This window comes from Labrus mixtus, chromosome 22 (assembly GCF_963584025.1).
Source record: "Labrus mixtus chromosome 22, fLabMix1.1, whole genome shotgun sequence".
In the NCBI taxonomy this organism is placed as follows: domain Eukaryota; kingdom Metazoa; phylum Chordata; class Actinopteri; order Labriformes; family Labridae; genus Labrus; species Labrus mixtus.
This window is the reverse complement of record NC_083633.1, coordinates 7,929,185-7,944,431: the sequence shown is the minus strand read 5'-3', so window position 1 is coordinate 7,944,431 and position 15,247 is coordinate 7,929,185. Positions and strand designations below refer to the sequence as shown.

Sequence of the window (15,247 nt, the reverse complement as noted above, 5' to 3'; positions counted from 1 at the left end):
ATTAGAGTGATACTTGTTTGAAGAAGTTACTTTTCGGCGGCTCTCTTAAGCCTGATTTACTTCTGCGTTCGCGTAGCTCTGTACCTACGCAGAAGACTAAGTACGCCTGAAGTACACCTCCTCAAAAATGTAACTACACGTCGAAACGATTAAGATCTCCAACCCTGTGATTGGTCCACTGGAGAACGGCGCGCGGAATATGTAGAAATTGTGGGTAAATCAGGCTTTACTCTTTCTCAACTTAAATTCTATAAAAATACTTTTGGGATTAAAATGTTTGGTTGACATACTCCTCTTTACAATCACATTAGCCAACATCTATGTTAGCTAAAACTACTATCACATCTGACACAGGCTTTAATTAAACAACATTAAAGATTGTCTAGTCATGGAGTCTGAAATAACATTAATCAATGAAAGTAGATATTAATGTTCCTGCTGGTTTAGGAAACATTGTTTGTTTACTACAGCTAATAAGCTAGTTAATCAGAAATGCTAACAGTTGCAACAATTTGAACACCATTCACTGTGACAAAAAACTATTAGGTATTTGGCCACGGTGTTAGACAAGTGGTCATCAAAAGATCGGAAATAAGTCGAAGGAATGGAAAATCCAGCAAAACACGAAGGCTAGAAAGCTCTGGATGCTAACATGTAGTTAGCTTGTACAGGCACTGGGGCTTGAAACCGACAGGATGTACAGTCATGAAAGAGTGATGTGAAATTTCTTAAAATTTGTAATTATGTAAACTGGGAGTATAAACTTGTGTACGCCAAAGTGCAGGTTCACAAATTTGTCTGTGTTTTTCAGGAAATGTCAAACTTTAAAATATTAAGAATACCTACAAAACGACTTTTGATACGCAAGAAATATGATAAACATCTGTTTCTTTATATTCATGGGAACCTTCGATATGTTACACATAGGGGCCGTTAAACGTCCAACATGGCTTCCAAAAACCGTCATGTGACACAATGAAAACAAACATAATCAGGAGGACTGAAAGAGTGACACAATTGGATCAATTATGCTGGAATGAAGAATAACTGAGTAAATATTTTTAAACAAACAGGTAGGTAAGGTTGTAGTCAAACTGTAAAACGAGACTGCACATTAAAAACAGGTCATAAAACAAATCCATGATCCTGAGCAAAACGTGACGCTGCTCTCCAGAGCACTCGTTAAAATATTTGACACTGGGTGTTGTCTGGAGTGTACAGAGTCCAAGATAAGCAACGATTCAAAGGTTCACCACCAATCCACCGATTGTGCTTCCAGAAGAAGGTGAACGTTTGACACCGCTGTGGTTAAAGTGCTGGTCATCTCACGGCTATGCTGGGCTCTGAGGCTCGTCCGGCAGGCCCACGAAGAAGCAGACCTGTGTGGGGGAGGAGGGGGCGATGTGAGGAGGATGGGGAGGGGATGAAGAGGAGGTAGAATTTGGGATCTCCCAGTAGCTCCCGTGGAGGTCGAGGGAGGAAAGAGCAGGAGGGTGGTCTCTCTGCGTTGGCTTGTCGCCGTCTGTAGAGGGAGGCGGCTCGCTCAAGCACTTCCTCAAGCACGGTTCACTGTGAAGCAAACGACACTGATACTTAAAAACGTCATTTAAAACTCACACATGCATAGAGGCACTTTGAGACAACATTAAGAAACACTATTTTGTTTTAAAACCTCCCTCATCACCAGAACGTGTGGGTCACAGACGCCTTAGGTCAAACTAAAACAAACTGCAAACAACTTTTAAACTATACTGTGAGGACGCAGGTCACACTAAAGGCTAAAGGAAAACATCAGTCACCTGATAGAGGTGGCTGGCATTCCTCCCTTCCACGCCTGTCGGTACACGTTTCCTGCCACACCAAACAGCCAGCTCACGTCGGCGGGCACCTCCGGGATCCACTCCACGAACCTGTGAGAGATGCAGAAGTTATAAAATAATATCACATAATAAAATGACTCAATCCCTCCTGTGGCCCACATCTAAAGGAGTTCTCATAGGACGCCTCAGGGTGCAAACAAAATGAATAATAAGACTTTTGATTCTGAATCTTTGATCTGTGGAGGATTTGTTAAACGCTCTGTCTAAAAGCTGAGCGAGGACTGTTATGGGTGAATAACAGGGGAAACATTTTACAGCACATTATCAGGGGGGCTGATGCTCAAACTGAAAGTAAACCCCCCGAAGTGGAAACGTTTGGAATATCTGCCGGGCGAGCAATTCTTTTCCGACTGATCAGGCTCAGTTTTGAAGTCCCAAATCCAGTTCTTAAAGAGGACATATTATCCTCCTTCTCCACTTTTTCAAACAGTCCCCCTGTGGTCTAAATGAAACATCTGAGCTGTGCTTTGCTCAAAATATAACATGAATCAAGCACCAGAGGAGGTTTGTGACCCTGTATAAACCAGCTCTCTCAGAACGCTCCGTTTTGGTGTGTGTGTCTCTTTAAATGCAATGAGCCCGCCCTGAGTTTTCCCAGTAGACATCAATCCTCTGTAGCAAGAATAAAAATGGCGGACCTGTGCAAAAGTTTTGCTCTAGGCTGGGGGAGGAGTCCATGGGTGGAGATACCAGGGGAGGGGAGGGGATTTTCTTTTACCAAAATCCCACTGTGATGTCACAAGGAGTTTTCCCAGTAGACATCAATCCTCTGTAGCACTTCGTCCCCCCATTACTCCTCCCTGACATTCAGATTGAAGGTGAAACATCATAGGGGTGTAAATATCACGGCTTGAATAGGGCGACATTTTCAGGTTTCTGTTGTAGTGACTTGTCAATGAAAGTTAACCCCCCCCCCATCCAGACTTCTTCCAGGCGTCATGGTCTATCTGACTCTAACAGGGACCATAACGTACTAAATGAACATCATGCTGTTTTGAAGAAGACTGAGATCATAAAATCGTTAGGGAAATATTTACTGAGGAATAAATCACGACAGAAATGAGGCTGATGTTCTCACAGGTTTTTTTTAACAATCCTTAATGCAGCCAGTGGAGTCGCCCCCTGCTGGCCAGTAGAGAGAACGCAACCTTTCACACCCTCTTCTTTCACACAGTCTCTAACGTCTACTCACCTCTGAGCCACTGAGTAGGCCGACTGCACAGGTAGAGTGTACGGCATGAGCATGTAGGAGGCCACTCTCATCGGCAGCATCCCGGACACTTTGGTGTACAGGCCGGATTTATCCTGACAGGCCTCGCAGAACACTGACACACACACACACACACACACACGGCACATAGTCAACAACACAGCATGTCCGACAGTTTTTTACTCAATTTGCAAACTCTTAATCGCTAACGAGCTGGAGATGACAGCGTACCTTTCTTGATGGACGTGGGCAAAGCGATCTGCTCGTCCAGCCACCAGTGCTCTTTCCTCAGCAGGCGGAGCCTCCGCAGCACCCAGTCTTTGGTGGTCTCTGATTCCTTGCAGCAGCAGGAGGACGGGCTCTCCTGCAGGGCGGGGCCCGAGGTCGGGTGCTGCAGCATCAACAGGTCTGAGGCCATAAACAAACACGACGACATCAGTGACGGTCCAAAGGTTTACCTGGATTATTACCGAGGTGTATCATAATGAGATAATGTTCATAGACAAGTCGTAGATAAACTCACTGTTCTCCTCCAGGAAGCGCAGAGCATCTTTATAACCGCTCTGACACATCTCAGCCAGGACCTGAAGAAACAAACAGAACGACTTTTAGAACAGAAAAATACATAAAAGCAGTAACAGGCTTTAATCTGGTTCACAGTTTTGATTCTTCACATTGAAGGTCGCTGTAATTTTTAGTTGAAATCATGAAATAAAAGACAATTTTGGATTCGAAATGAGTTTCCTCTGGAGGGTGGTAGAGAGAGGATGAGGAGCTCGGAGTAGATCCGGCAACACTTGTAGTATGAAGATAAGCTTTATTAACTTCATCAGACCGACAAGTTTCGTCTTGTGGTCTTCGTCATGACCCTGATGAAGGCCACAAGCAGAAGCACGTCGGTCTGATGAAGTTAATAAAGTTGATCTTCATAACAGGACTGTTGACTCTCTTCCTGAAAAAAGGAGGCAGTTAGTCAGAGCAGGAACAAACAGAGCAGACTACGACTTCTAAAGCACCAACACCTTTTCCCATCATGCTGCTACAGTGATCGTAACGAGCCACTAGATGTCACCGCTTTGACGCTCAAGCCCTGAAGCTTCAAATATGTTCAGGGTTTATAGAGAAAGAAAGCAAACACTTCATCACTTCACTCCCTTTTAAAAGCCCCTCACGTGAACCACACAAGCAGCGGGAGAGACTTAAAGAACGAAAACCGAAACAAAACTTTCTCCCAAGGATCTTCAGTCCCATTTCTGATTTTAAGGGTTTTTATTTAGAGAGAGAGAGAGAGAGAGAGGGAGAGAGAGAGGGAGAGAGAGAGGGAGAGAGAGAGGGTAATGAGCCACAGGCCGGACCCGAAACCCAGACCGCCTGCACTAACCACTATGCTACAGGAGCCCCTTCAGTCGTATTCCTAACCCGCAGACAGCACTGACTAAATTGCACTCATACACATTTAAATATATGTTCAATAAAGACAGTGTGCAGGAGATTGCATGCAATTTTTAGTCCCTAAAATCAATAAATTGCCCAGGATTTGGTGCCTCGGACTTCTGATTTTTGCTTCTTTGATGTCGAAACAGGTATCCATATCTTTTCATTTTTATAAGTTTAGTAGTGACATTTTAAAAATCTGGTATTGTGACAACCTGTAGTTTATTTCTTTCATTGGATAAGAGAAACTCGTCCAATAAAATAGAACTCTGACATCAGGAGATCAGCTCACAGCCACACAAACAAGAATTATGTGTTAAAACACACACACACAGCTCTGTGTTTAATTTGACGTTTGATTCTTGGGACTGCCCCGCAGGCCGGTTCTCATGCAGCCGGGTACTGAGAAGCTTTTCCTCCCTCCAGGAATGTGTCCCAACAAACGTGCCCACTTCCAATACGCACTCGTGCTCCCGGTTACATAACCGTGGGATCAAGACGGTATTGCAGAGGCAATAAAACACACAAGTAACACGCGAGGGGAGGAGTCATGAGGAGAAGGGGGAGGAGCCTGAATGTGTTACAACGACACAACAAAAAACGGCTCCACCACTCCAACAAGGACAAAGCTCACCTCATCTCAGAGGTTACCTAACACAGCAACAGGAAAAAACAAGACGGGGGATAAAAAAACAGGGATTTTACCAACATGAGACAGTGGGATCTTTAAATCCTCTCCGTGCTCGGGGATGTTCTTTATCCTAAAACCTCATCTTCCACCTCAGAGAAGGAGTTGGTTGATTAGCTCTTTTATTTAGCTCTTTTTACTTTGATGTCGGGCTCCTGCGGCTGCAATTTTACCGTTGATAATTGCAGCGTTTTATATCCGAAACCAAAAGAAGCCGAGAGGTCTCGACTGCAGTCTGCAGAGGTTCATGGGAGTTTTAACGAGGCAGTGGAAAGTGTATATCCTGCATGGCTCACTGACACTGTCACAGTGTGGATTGAGGACTCCTATCTTTTTGTATTTAACATGTTAATTGATTCCTGCAACGTGAACACACCGAGTCTGATTCACAAAAAGGATGTAGTGGCTTTTGCGCCCGCTAAACCTGAACAAACCAGATAAACAACACACCGTCTAACCCCCAATTTCCACATACTGCGTGCACGCCACTACGCTGCTGTTCGCTGCCACTCCAGACAATGATTGTGTTTCCACAGCGAGCACAACGGCCCGTCTCCAGAGCGTGCCAGTACACTCCATCTCAAATATACTGCCAGTCTGTTTTAGACGGGGCACGCTGCAAACACGCATGGAGCTGGACAGAATATGAATACCCTGACAGGAAGTAGGACAAGGAAAACGCACAGAGCGTCTGGGCAATTTCAAAATAAGACACAATATATACGGACTAAATTCCATCACTGTATCGACATTACGTCAAAACAGGCACCGAATGAACAACAAATCATCCTCAGAAAGAAACTTGTTGTTCTTGTAGTTCTCCTGTGATCTTGTAGTTCTCCTGAGATCTTGTCGTTCTCCTGTGATCTTGTAATTCTCCTGTGATCTTGTAGTTCTCCTGAGATCTTGTCGTTCTCCTGTGATCTTGTAGTTCTCCTGTGATCTTGTAGTTCTCCTGAGATCTTGTCGTTCTCCTGTGATCTTGTAGTTCTCCTGTGATCTTGTAGTTCTCCTGTGATCTTGTAGTTCTCCTGTGATCTTGTAGTTCTCCTGTGATCTTGTAGTTCTCCTGTGATCTTGTCGTTCTCCTGTGATCTTGTCGTTCTCCTGTGATCTTGTCGTTCTCTTGAGATCTTGTAGTTCTCCTGTGATCTTGTAGTTCTCCTGAGATCTTGTAGTTCTCCTGAGATCTTGTAGTTCTCCTGTGTTGTGTGTACAGCTGATCATGGCTGCGCTCCCGTTCCAGAAATGGACCCAGTGGGACAGAGCACACTCCGTCCGACGGAGGAAAACTGTAGTGCTGACGGACGATTTTAGGAGTTATTCAGAAACCACAGGTAAAGGGTTAAATGCCCCCTGACTGCACTTCAGAGCAAACAGTGTCTCTGTGTGCTGGTGCTGTTAGCATGTACTTAGATGACGCATTACGCGGTCATTTTGCAAAAAGAGTCTCCTCACAAACACCAGTGTTGAAGAGTGGAAAAATGGACCGTCAGCTGAGAGTTGATGGAAACTGCACCGCAGTATTTACAATCTTCTCTGTCACGTACAAACTTTCCAGAGATTAGAGAGACTCAGAGAGTATTCAGGATTCAGACCAAAGTAACATTTATAATTCACCTTTTCAACCACACATGACATTAAATGCTCTCCAGCAACAAAAATGTTCCCCCCCTTTTCCTCGGTCTGTAAGAGCACAAAGTCCCTGTGTTGTTGTTACCTACCTTTGGCTCAGGTGGGAACAGCGCCCTGCTGAGGCGGTACATGTTGCCCAGGTTCATCTGGATGCTGGTGTTGGTGAAGCGCAGCTCGTGGAAGCTGGTGGAGTTGTCCCGTGGGCAGATGTCGCTCTCGCCAGAGAAAGGAGAGATGGTGATGGTGTTCTTCAGCTCCGACTGCGGCAGGTTGTCGCTGATCCCGCCGTCCACGTATCGCTGGAGACACACAGATTAAACATACACAACTTCATACAAAGAGAAATAAAACATCAAACCTCTGAATATTAATATCTTAAATCCTACTGTCAGAATCTTCACCTTAAAAACTCTCTGAGCATCCTGACCTTCTGTGTCTGACAAACAAAGAGTGTCAAAAACCCCACACAGATCGCCAGCGTGAAACTGCTTTAATTCATCGATTTAAGTCTTGAAATCACACGTTCTGTTGGATTACGAGAAGAGGATGCGGATGATTCAGCTCCGTGTGATAATGAAAAGGTCATTTAAGTTCTTGTTGACTTCGCAGCCGGCCGTGCTGTTGATCCTGCATCGCTCTGTGCACATGTCGCAGCAATGAAAAAATAAAAACGGCACAAGTGCAGAGATTTAGTTACGTGTAAAGTTTTGACCAAACCGTTCCTTCTTCAGCCTTACAAAAATAATGACCCAAAGAAACAAAAACCCCATTGCCCCATTTTTTTTTTTTTTTTTTTTTTTAAATCTGTGTAATAAAATGCTTTGCTTTCCTCTCAGGTTTAATCTCCGTAGAATCTGTAAAATGAAAGGACGGTTTCTTGTTTGAAGGGCTTAAAACGCTGCAGAGAAGGAATTAACCTTGTTCTAAAGTGGCGGGGGGGGGAAAAATCCCAGAGATGCTGCCAGCTGTGACACGCAGCCTCGACGGGACCGAATGTGGGTCAGCGATGGGAACGGAGGTCGGGATCGTTCAGCGTGAATCATAGAGCGTACTTTGACACTCCTACTATAAAAATGAAACCAAGTGTAATATTTGATTATGACGTCAGCGCTGGGCCTCTTTCAATCAATCAAACTTTTATACAACATCTCTCAGCCAAATCTGTTGTTTCTCAAAGAAAGAGATTTTAAGACGAATGCACACCGAAATAAGTAAAAAAGCAGATAAACAAAAGTCGGTAAGATGTGTAGAGAGTGAAATGATAAAGTGACCTTACTATATGATCAGACATTAAGGAAACATGCTATGTTGAAGTGCTGGCTTCTCTGTTCTGAAATAGAGGGATGATCAAATACAGAATCAGAATGGATTTAGAACAAGAAACCTAACAGACATGTTTTGAGGAGCTCTGAGACTTATTAACACTTTTTGATAAGGAGGAGAATATGTCACCTTTAATATATTTATGTGTTGTCTTTATTTTAATGTTCTTTCTTGTACCTGTCTTAAGCACTTTGAGTTGCTCCACGTATGAATGGCACTCCATAAATAAACTTGCCTCGCCCTAATGCTTGAGATTAAGTTGCCAGGAATCAAATGATCAACATGTTAGCATTGTCTGTGTTAGCATGCTGCTTTAGCTTAAAGCTGCGTTTTCGTGGTTGAGGGAGTACAGAACACGTCTTAGTCACAAACTGCTCAAAAATCATTTCAACTAAATGACAGAAACCCAGAATGAGGTCAACTTTGATACGAGTAATCTTAGCTTTGCCTTTGTCTGATTTCTCACAACTGTGACGATAGTTATGTAAGGTTATAATTATTATTACATAACTACAGTCGACAGGTTCCTAACAGCTGCTTCCAAATTCTTTGTGGGTTGAAAATAGAGCAAAAGTCCTCTGTCACTGCTTCAACTTTCAGCTCTATAAAAAAAACTGTAAACATTCCCAATATCTTCTTCAACTCGTTAAAGTCGTGCACGCCTGTCATGTATCGAAGGTGCTGGTTGAACATTAACACTAAAAAAGAAAGTAATCTGAAGCACCTTTAACAGACTTTAAAATGACATATGAGTCACTTTGTTGGATATTATTACAAAACCAGGAATTAAGTGTTAAAATAAACTTTTTGGAGTTTGTTTTGGGGGCTTTTTTTAAAAACATGAATCCTTTTTTCTTCTGCTTATCCGAGGTCGGCAGGCGAAGTAGGTCAACCCTGTCCCCAGCAACGTTTTCCAGCTCCTCCTCCTGCAGGGATCTCGAGGCGTTCCCAGGCCAGACTGGATATATAATCCCTCATGGGGAACTCTGGGTGTATTCGGGGTCCCCTCCCAGTTTGGGTGTGCCTGGAAAACCTCCAAAGGGAGGCGTTCCAGGTGGATCCTAATCAGATGCCCAAACCTTCTCGCCTGTGCCCCTTCGATGTGAAGGAGTAGCGTCCCTACTCAGAGCTCCCCCGTGAACTCCTCACCCTGTCTGAACCCAGACACCCCTCCAGAGGAAACTTGTAATAAGATCGCGGGTACAAGCGGCCAGAATTAGTTTTGACAAATGTTACATCACTCAAGCTGCTCAAAGCGCTGTTAGACCACGAGGTGCCATGCTTCAGAAAGCTGCACACTCATGCATAAAGTGAGTGAGTCACAGCTGACTGAGCTGTGAGCGTACACGATGTACAGAATCCACAGATAACGTCTAACAGACACAAGATGGACATGTAGACATCTTATAGACGGTTTATCAGAATCCAGCAGCCGTTTAATGGTGTCGCTGGGTTTTCTGTGCCGTCTTTTACACCAGAGTTCACTGCCTGAGAGTTGAAATGTCTATTTCAGTTGAAACTGCAGACGACTTGAGTTTGGTTGTGCACTTCTTGCTGCGCTTTTGTAATTATCTTAACGTCAGTCGTTCGTTTTGATTCTTCATTTTTGAGTGACTCCTTTGTATTTAAGGTGTAGCTAGTGTCCAACATAACACAGCAACACACATTTACCGACTGATCAAGGCAACTATAGACCACAGACTGTAAATATGAATGTTTGAAGCCTGAGTGACGTCACCCATCTGTTCCTGCAGGGGGCGCTGGAGTCCCATCGATGGCGGTCTCCATGCTGGAAATGCTGACTCAGCCTAACTTTCAGTCAACTTAACGACAGGCTGAGATCTGGAGCTGAGGTGGGTTTTAAACCTCCTGACAAACCGTTACACTGTGCCCATCTGACAATCAAGTCAGCTACGTGCTTAACTATGGATAACACGTATCCTTCATCAAATCAAAAAATTACGTCCCGTACAGTGTGTGCCGATCGAGACATGAGCTAATCAGACCTGTTTGGTTTTTTTGAACCAGGCTGTAAACATGTTAATCTCTGCTGTAAAAACAGGCTTTTTAGAATGGGTGTGTATGTGACTTCCTGTGCTTCTGCAGCTAGCCTCTAGTGGACATTCGAGGAACTGCAGGATTTTGCACTTCAGCATCAGCTTGGTCTAGAACTGTTCTCTCTTTAATGTTGTCAGAAAGTTTAGATGACATTACAAACACATCCATGACAAATACAGACGCCCTAAGTCGACTCCCTAATATTCATTAACAACTCATTCATTCATACAATCCCATCAAATGTGAAGTAATCTTATTGATAACTTGTTATCTGCTTTCATTACAAAGCACTTGCCCTTTGCCCTGTGTTACGTCTTCATAACTTCATCTTAATCTAATGTGTCTGACATGTGCAGTGTTTGTGAATAACCCACGCTGCTCTGCTCAGTGCTGCACACAAACAGAGTAATCAAAGCTCTGACTGAGATCAGTGCCAAAGTCCAAATGAAGCCAGATCCGACATCAGCAGCAACGATTCACAGATAAAATGACAACTGCAGCTCTTTTTCAAAACATGGAAATGACTAATAAGATGACCTCACGGCAGTGCTGCACTTTGAACCTGGACTTTACACCTGTGCCATTTTCTGTTTGTGTAGTAGTGAGGTCAGCCGAGTCGCATTTTAGATTTCACTTTTAATTTAAAGATGTGTTGCTTAAGATCGCAGCAGCTCGAACACAGACTTCTTCTTATGCAACACGATAAAGCTCGTGAGGAAGTTTCTGTTTATTTGTGCTTATTGCTGCAGCTTTAAACGTCCTTCTCCTTTTTTCACTTCCCTCACATGCTGCTTGACCTTTCCTAAAAGAAAGCTTTCGCACGATGTAAAGAAGTCAATGTGACTTCCACTTTGTGCATTTTAAGAAGAAATAAGAAGCAACTTGTCACCTACCACTCCTCTGAAGGACGGAGGAATCAGGCCGCAGTAGACCGGGATGAAGCAGCTGCAGATCAGCGCCTACGGACAAAACTCAAAGTTAGAAGAAGAGACACAGACGCCGTCAGTCCAGCACAGTGACGGATGTGTCAGGTTAAACGGATTTTAAACCACTCGTCCAGTGCAATGTGTTACAACGTTACTGCACAGGCATGTAAACTTTAGCCTTCAAGGAGGATGGAAGGCCAGTGGTGCTAGCACTGCTAATGTTAGCAACACCCTGCGAACCAACCTGACATTAGCCGTCTTCCATCTGCTGTTTCAAGGCGCGATATTTACATCCCGGTGACGTTTCAGCTTCAATATGAACGTTACTGAGGTGTAATAGGGGGAGGAAGTGATCCCCCCCCCTATGTGCCTCCAGAGGCTCCAGGGGCGAGACAGGATCGGCAGAGCCAACAGGGGCGTGCAGCGCAGAGTGTGTTCTGACTGTGTGTGCATTGTTGTGGATTTTTCTGTTGGTAATAAAAGATCTCAAGTCAAAGTCTTTTGTCTTTGTGTATTTTATTGCATATAATAAAAAGTTATTTTGCAAAAGGGGTAATCAGCTGCAAAAGTAACATCAGTCACAAGTGCATCAAAGATTCCCGGGGCAGTCCCGGCTGCAGAGCATATTTATACTTTCACAGGGTGTAGGTATTTTGCATATACATGAGTGATACATCGTCATTGGTTTCAGCTTGCCCTAGTGACTACGCCTTCTGCTAGTTTGCCTGGTGATTTATCTAAGCGAGCTTCTTTCTATAAGGCACATGGTACGGAGGAACACCAACAGAAACTCCTTTGTCAGGAGGGCACTGATTTAGGGTCATGCTGCACCCAGATCCTGAGGAGTGTTCCTGTTGGAGATACAGACCGAGGCCATACAGAGAAACAGTTTCTAATTGCTAAATGGCCGTGCCCTTTCCATTCCCCTACTGGACACAGCGTAACGCAATGTGAATTCCCAGCCTGGGACACGCCGTTGCAGAATCAATATGAATGACAGCAGCGCCTCGTTACTGCAGCGTTTGCGGACTTGCTCTATGAGAAGGTGCGTTAGGTTACCTGCAGAGTAATGCACGCCGCAAAGAGCCGCACGTTCCAGCTGCATGTACCGTAAAACTGCCTCTGGACCCAAAGTCCGATTCATTTTATCACAAACCTACTGAACTTGTACTGGACTCGGGTACCGTGCAAAAGTCCGCTTGAAGAGGAGGTCTCGGGCATGATTCATGTGTACTCGAGTGAGGTCTGCGGGAGGTGTGGACGCATCCGTGCTCAAACAAGGAAGTGGACCGCCATATAACGTAATTCTAAAAAGTCTCTTGTCGCCTCAAAAACCGGCGTATCTGTGACGCACGGGCACATTTCATCCTCGAGCTGCATGGTACATGTGGAAGTAGGAGGGGGGTCGACGTTGGTGACTCAAAAAAAAAACTAAAACATGCACAGTCAGCAGGATGGACCCAGCCTGTGAGTGGTTGCCATGGTTACTTGTCATTTGGCATTGGACGAGAAATAGTTTAAAAAAGGGGGAACATTGTAATTTGAAGATGTACCGGTACTAAACACGTCAGTAACCTCCCCTCACCTGGATGAGCTCGTCTTTGGAGCTGAAATCCGACACCAGCACGTTCTCCCCGTCTGACACTCGGGTCAGAGAAACGCACAGCCGCCCCGACGCCAGGACGTGAGCGTCCGACGGCAGGTCCCGATCCAGGCCGGTCTTGATCACCTTGACCAGGTTGAACGTCGGGTGAAGAGGACCCAGGTTTCTCTTCCTGGCTTCTTTTGCAACCTCGATGACATCTTCACAGCATTTGACTTAAAAAAAAAAAAAAAAAAAAAAAAGAGGGAGAGTTTTGAAAGAAACACAAACAAACAAACTCTGCATCGATCTCCACAGGAGCTACCAGGAGTCAGTGACAGACCGTGACCCCTCTTCCGAGAAGTGATGTCACACGGGATGTTTGAACACGGAAAGGCTCCTGTGACTCACGCCATGGACATGGACATGTTCTCTTACGATAACACGCCACCTCTCTCCGTTCAAACTCATGCCGAGCGTCTATCAATGAGAGCATTATCAGCCAGCTTTAATACTCGTCTTCTATCCCTTTAAAGGTGAAGAGGATCGATTTCAGACGCTGATCTAATATTTTTGCTCATTATCCACGGCGTGTTTACGCTGCTTTGAAGACTGAGAGTCTAATAATGCTCTGATAACTGCTCAAAAACAAAATCAAACTTCTGTTTCTATTAAACTGAATGCATATTGAAGGCAGACATCCAAACATATAGATTTTGACAAAGAGTGATGATGAAATATACTGCTAAACTGAGATATAAACCAATTTTAGAGGAGAAAAACTCAACAGTTGCTGATTAATCGGCTGATTTAGAGAGATTTTTTAAAGCTGGAATGAAAATAAACATCTTTTACATTAAAAAAACATTGGAGATTTCGACCCCAAAACGACGACACAGGAGCGTTGCTTTCCCCCAAAACAATACATGTATTTACTAAAATCTAGGGTACACTGGCTCTTGAAGTTGGCAGATTTAAAAACATCCCTGAGGAACACAGATAAACGATGTGATTGAGGAGTAGTGAAGAATGAATCGTTTATAAGTCAGCCATGTTTGTCTCTAAAGCCCTGAAGAAGAAATGTCAGGATGGTTTATTTCATTTTATTATTAAGAGTGTTTGAACAATGGGGTCGATTCTAGTCACTGTTATATTTCCTCTGCAGCGTTTTTTCTGCTGCAGTGCTGAGAGGATTGGAAACTAATTAGAAATCACCCTAAAGCGTTGTTTTTTTTTTTTTTTTGCGGTGTATGTTTTGCCAAAGAATGTTTGATGTATTTGGGAATAAATTGTGTTTGACATTCCGTTATTTTGCATTTCAAAACTGTTTTTGTTTTATGCTCTTATTTTGTAATTTGTACTGTCTTTAGCCAAATCTGCTTTACTTCCTGTGTGGATAACTGCTTTTATTCAGAAAGAAAATAAGAAACTTCTGGTCAATGAGTTTAACAACAATAATCATGGAAAAGGGAACTCAGTGCAGATGGAAAAATAATTATTCAGAATAATGAACAGGTTCATTTTGGACCTTAATCTCATCGTGATTAACACCTTTATGCTGAAAGGTCGAAGTTTTTATTTCAATACTAGCGATTCTTAAATTGTATCGTTTATCGCAGTGTTATCAAAAGTCTTCTGAGTACCGTGAATTTTGACATCCATTTTTATTCAAATGTCTTGGGTCATTTTGGTAAAAAAATGTATTAAAATCAAAGTAAAGTTACTAAAATTGTGTTTAAATTGAACTGATATAACTTCAATATTTAATTAATAAACATTCAAAAACATAATAATATGAATATGAATATGAATAAAAAGCTATCAGAGGACCTTTGATGTCCTCTATAACCATAAGTAGACATAACTAATTGATAATCGAGCTCCAGTTTCTTACTTATCGAAGCCTGGCTCGCGAGCACAGAGGCGGTCAGAGCTCCGGCGGAGGCTCCATACAGCTTCGTGGCCTCTCTGATGAGGTACGGCGCTTTCTCCAGCAGACAGCTGGCTACTCCGATGTGATAAATCCCCAGAAACCCGCAGCCGGCGAAGGACAGGTTCCAGCCTCCGTTTAGGTCGAACATGTTGCGGGCATGCCCCGGCTGGGGATCCCTGAGAGCGGATAGAACAGCGTGTACTCTCCGCTGCGTGGTGTGGAGGTCCACAGGTTGTTGTTGTTGTTGAACCGGCTTGGTGAAGAGAAGCGAAATGAAACTCTCGATTGGTCAACAGCTGGCTCTATAAAGGGAAGCACGGGGAGGAGGCTCATGATGCATTCAGGGGCTGTCGGAAATATGAGTATCTGCTGGTAAAAATTGGAAATGTTGGCAACCATGAGAGAGGGGACGGTTTACACACTTTTTAAAATGTCTCTTAGTGACTCAAAACGATTTTAAACAACCAAATTACACAGAATTAACTGACATTAATCTTTTTCTTACAGTACAAAGTGATTCGTAATGACAAAGCTAAACGATTGCTTACTTTACTTTATACTTAATTTCTGACCCAAAG

At 43.7% G+C, this 15,247-nt stretch overlaps 2 protein-coding genes across 2 annotated transcripts in view; both read right to left on the bottom strand.

Moving 5' to 3' along the window:
- Positions 1-15,247, bottom strand: part of mpped1 (metallophosphoesterase domain containing 1) — a 149,815-nt gene that overhangs the window by 4,757 nt on the left and 129,811 nt on the right. The window lies entirely within an intron of this gene.
- pnpla3 (patatin-like phospholipase domain containing 3) lies at positions 723-14,939 on the bottom strand. The gene is made up of 9 exons (XM_061029357.1): positions 14,631-14,939; positions 12,740-12,972; positions 11,122-11,187; positions 6,937-7,146; positions 3,614-3,674; positions 3,322-3,498; positions 3,073-3,205; positions 1,800-1,910; positions 723-1,569 (listed from the first exon to the last, which is right to left on the bottom strand). The coding sequence occupies exons 1-9, from the start codon at positions 14,815-14,817 to the stop codon at positions 1,332-1,334; spliced, it is 1,416 nt and encodes a 471-aa protein (XP_060885340.1). The 5' UTR covers positions 14,818-14,939; the 3' UTR covers positions 723-1,331.